The sequence below is a fragment of the Neopelma chrysocephalum genome, unplaced genomic scaffold, assembly GCF_003984885.1.
Source record: "Neopelma chrysocephalum unplaced genomic scaffold, ASM398488v2 Primary Assembly neopelma1_97369, whole genome shotgun sequence".
NCBI lineage: Eukaryota > Metazoa > Chordata > Aves > Passeriformes > Pipridae > Neopelma > Neopelma chrysocephalum.
The window spans coordinates 253-2,375 of NW_020926010.1; the positions used below are offsets into that span (position 1 = coordinate 253).

Here is a 2,123-nt window from a genome sequence, read left to right on the forward strand (position 1 = left end):
TTTGCACCAAAAAATCGCAACAGAAATGAATCTTTCAGAAACAGCTTTCATCAGAAAGCTGCACCCTGGAGATGACTTTACCAAAAGTGAGTTGGTTCTGTTTACCCCCCAAAATATCTGACAAGGAAATAGGATGACACTTCTGGATACATTTATAAGGAATGGTGCTAATTTGTAACACAGCAAAACAAAACCTTGAAGTTGTGATGTGTCTTAAGATCATAATAGGATTTTTGCACATTAGTATTTGTGCTCAAAATTTATTTTACAATATACAAAGACTCATTATTCATAAATTACATGATTTTTTGTAGTGCCTTTTACTAAATGAGCAATTTGTATATAGACAGTCTCCTACAAATGCTGTGCAGAGATCCTTCAATTAATATTTCTCTTACTACTAATAATCTCCTGCGATAATTCCTTATTATACAAGCAGAAGAACAGAGATGGAACATGCTCACTCCATATGCACAGGACTGCAAAGTGAGTAGAATCTGGCTTGGCTGTTCAGGGAATCATCACTGGAGTAACTAATGTTTGAGTTTGTCACAAAATCTCATAAGATGTCTATGAAGCCAATAGTGACAGAAAACATCAGACAAATGCAGATTTCATTCAGCCTCACTCTGTGGATTAGTTTTCAGCTGAATCAGTTTGCTGAATCTGCTCGCTGTGCAGTTGTGTGGTGCATGAGCCAAGGGCCTGGAACCCCACTAGTCTGGAGTTTGATTCCAGGTTAAGGTGTCGTGTTTATCATCTCTGTCATTTGATCGATTTGTTCAGGGAGTAGGATTTTGTACGGTCTCTGTAATTAAAAATAATAAAGATAGTTGTAACTATTTGCTTACTCCTAGTGTTAATAGATTGGAATTTGTTTTAGGGTTAGACTAATTGCTTGAAGCAAGAAGTGATAATACTTTTCATTTTTCATGTTAACACCCTGCCAATATATTTAATGCATTTATTGATTTTCAAGTCATCTGTATCTAACAGCTTATAAAACATCAGCTTCTTTATTGTTAAAATGCTTTTGATAGTGATGGGACTAGTTTGTGACATGAGACTCACACAGCTGCTGGAGAGGTGCACAGTTCTTTCAGAGGAGTTCAGTTGAGGCTGTCACAGTTTGTTGGGTTTGTGGTTACCGGTGACATCTCAGATGTCCCTGGTTTCTGGCTCCCCAGCAGCACCAGAGGTGCCGGTTCCACATCTCAGGGATGTGCCTGGTTCCCAGGCTGGGGGCAGTTCTGGAGCATCCTTTGGCTCTGCACATCCTTTGCTCCTGTATCAAAGTAGCTCTTCTTGTTAGTGGTAGAGTCCAGTTGCTGACCTGACTAAACAGTGATAGCTGTGCCAGAAATCAGTGCAAAATGGCTTTCTAAAAGTGTATTTAGGACCAAGACTGCTTATAATGTGCCTTTTGTTTAACTGAAACATCACCACTCTGTGTAAAGTGTTGAGATGAGATGAAATGAAGAAATAGACTCTTGCACCTACTAACGCCACATCAACTTTCTTTTGAAGGTTCCTGCTTTGGACTCAGGTGGTTCACCCCGGCCAATGAAGTTCCTCTCTGTGGTCACGCTACCCTGGCATCGGCTGCTGTGTTGTTTCACATCCAAAGTATGCTTAGAAACGAGATATTTTATAGATAAACATTTTAGAAAATTTACTTCTGACTAAGATCTTCATTTTGTCCAACAAAGGGAATGAAATATTCATAACATTTAGAGGACACATATGAAGATACCGTAGGTGTTGTGTTGTACAACTGGTCTGTCATTATAAGGCTGTAGTCTGATGCCTACACCTGCATAATTAACTTTTTCTGAATATACTGAGCTACTCCAAGAGCATTAGTAATTTAGATTCAAATTCGTGTGTTTGATAACGTTACAATGTTCTTTCTCTAGAAAATCCAAATGCAGTTCTCACATTTGTGACACTGAGTGGGGAATTAAAAGCCAGACAAGTGAAAGATCACATTGTCCTGGACTTGCCACTTTATAGAGCCCATCCTCAGGTCAGTCAAAGTTTTATTCCTGACAGGCTTTCAGAGTAAGTCTGTGTTGATGTTTTATGTGTATGTACTATATGTGTCTGTCTATAGTTGCATAGAG

The 2,123-nt window shown here is 38.9% G+C and overlaps 1 protein-coding gene across 1 annotated transcript in view; it reads left to right on the forward strand.

The window, feature by feature from the left end:
- PBLD (phenazine biosynthesis like protein domain containing) overlaps window positions 1-2,123 on the forward strand; it is a 4,174-nt gene that overhangs the window by 215 nt on the left and 1,836 nt on the right. Inside the window, 3 exon segments of the mRNA XM_027672056.1 lie at window positions 1-86; window positions 1,528-1,626; window positions 1,917-2,123. The exon segment at window positions 1-86 is cut by the window's left edge and continues 11 nt beyond it; the exon segment at window positions 1,917-2,123 is cut by the window's right edge and continues 189 nt beyond it. Coding sequence (XP_027527857.1) covers window positions 1-86; window positions 1,528-1,626; window positions 1,917-2,123 — 392 coding nt within the window.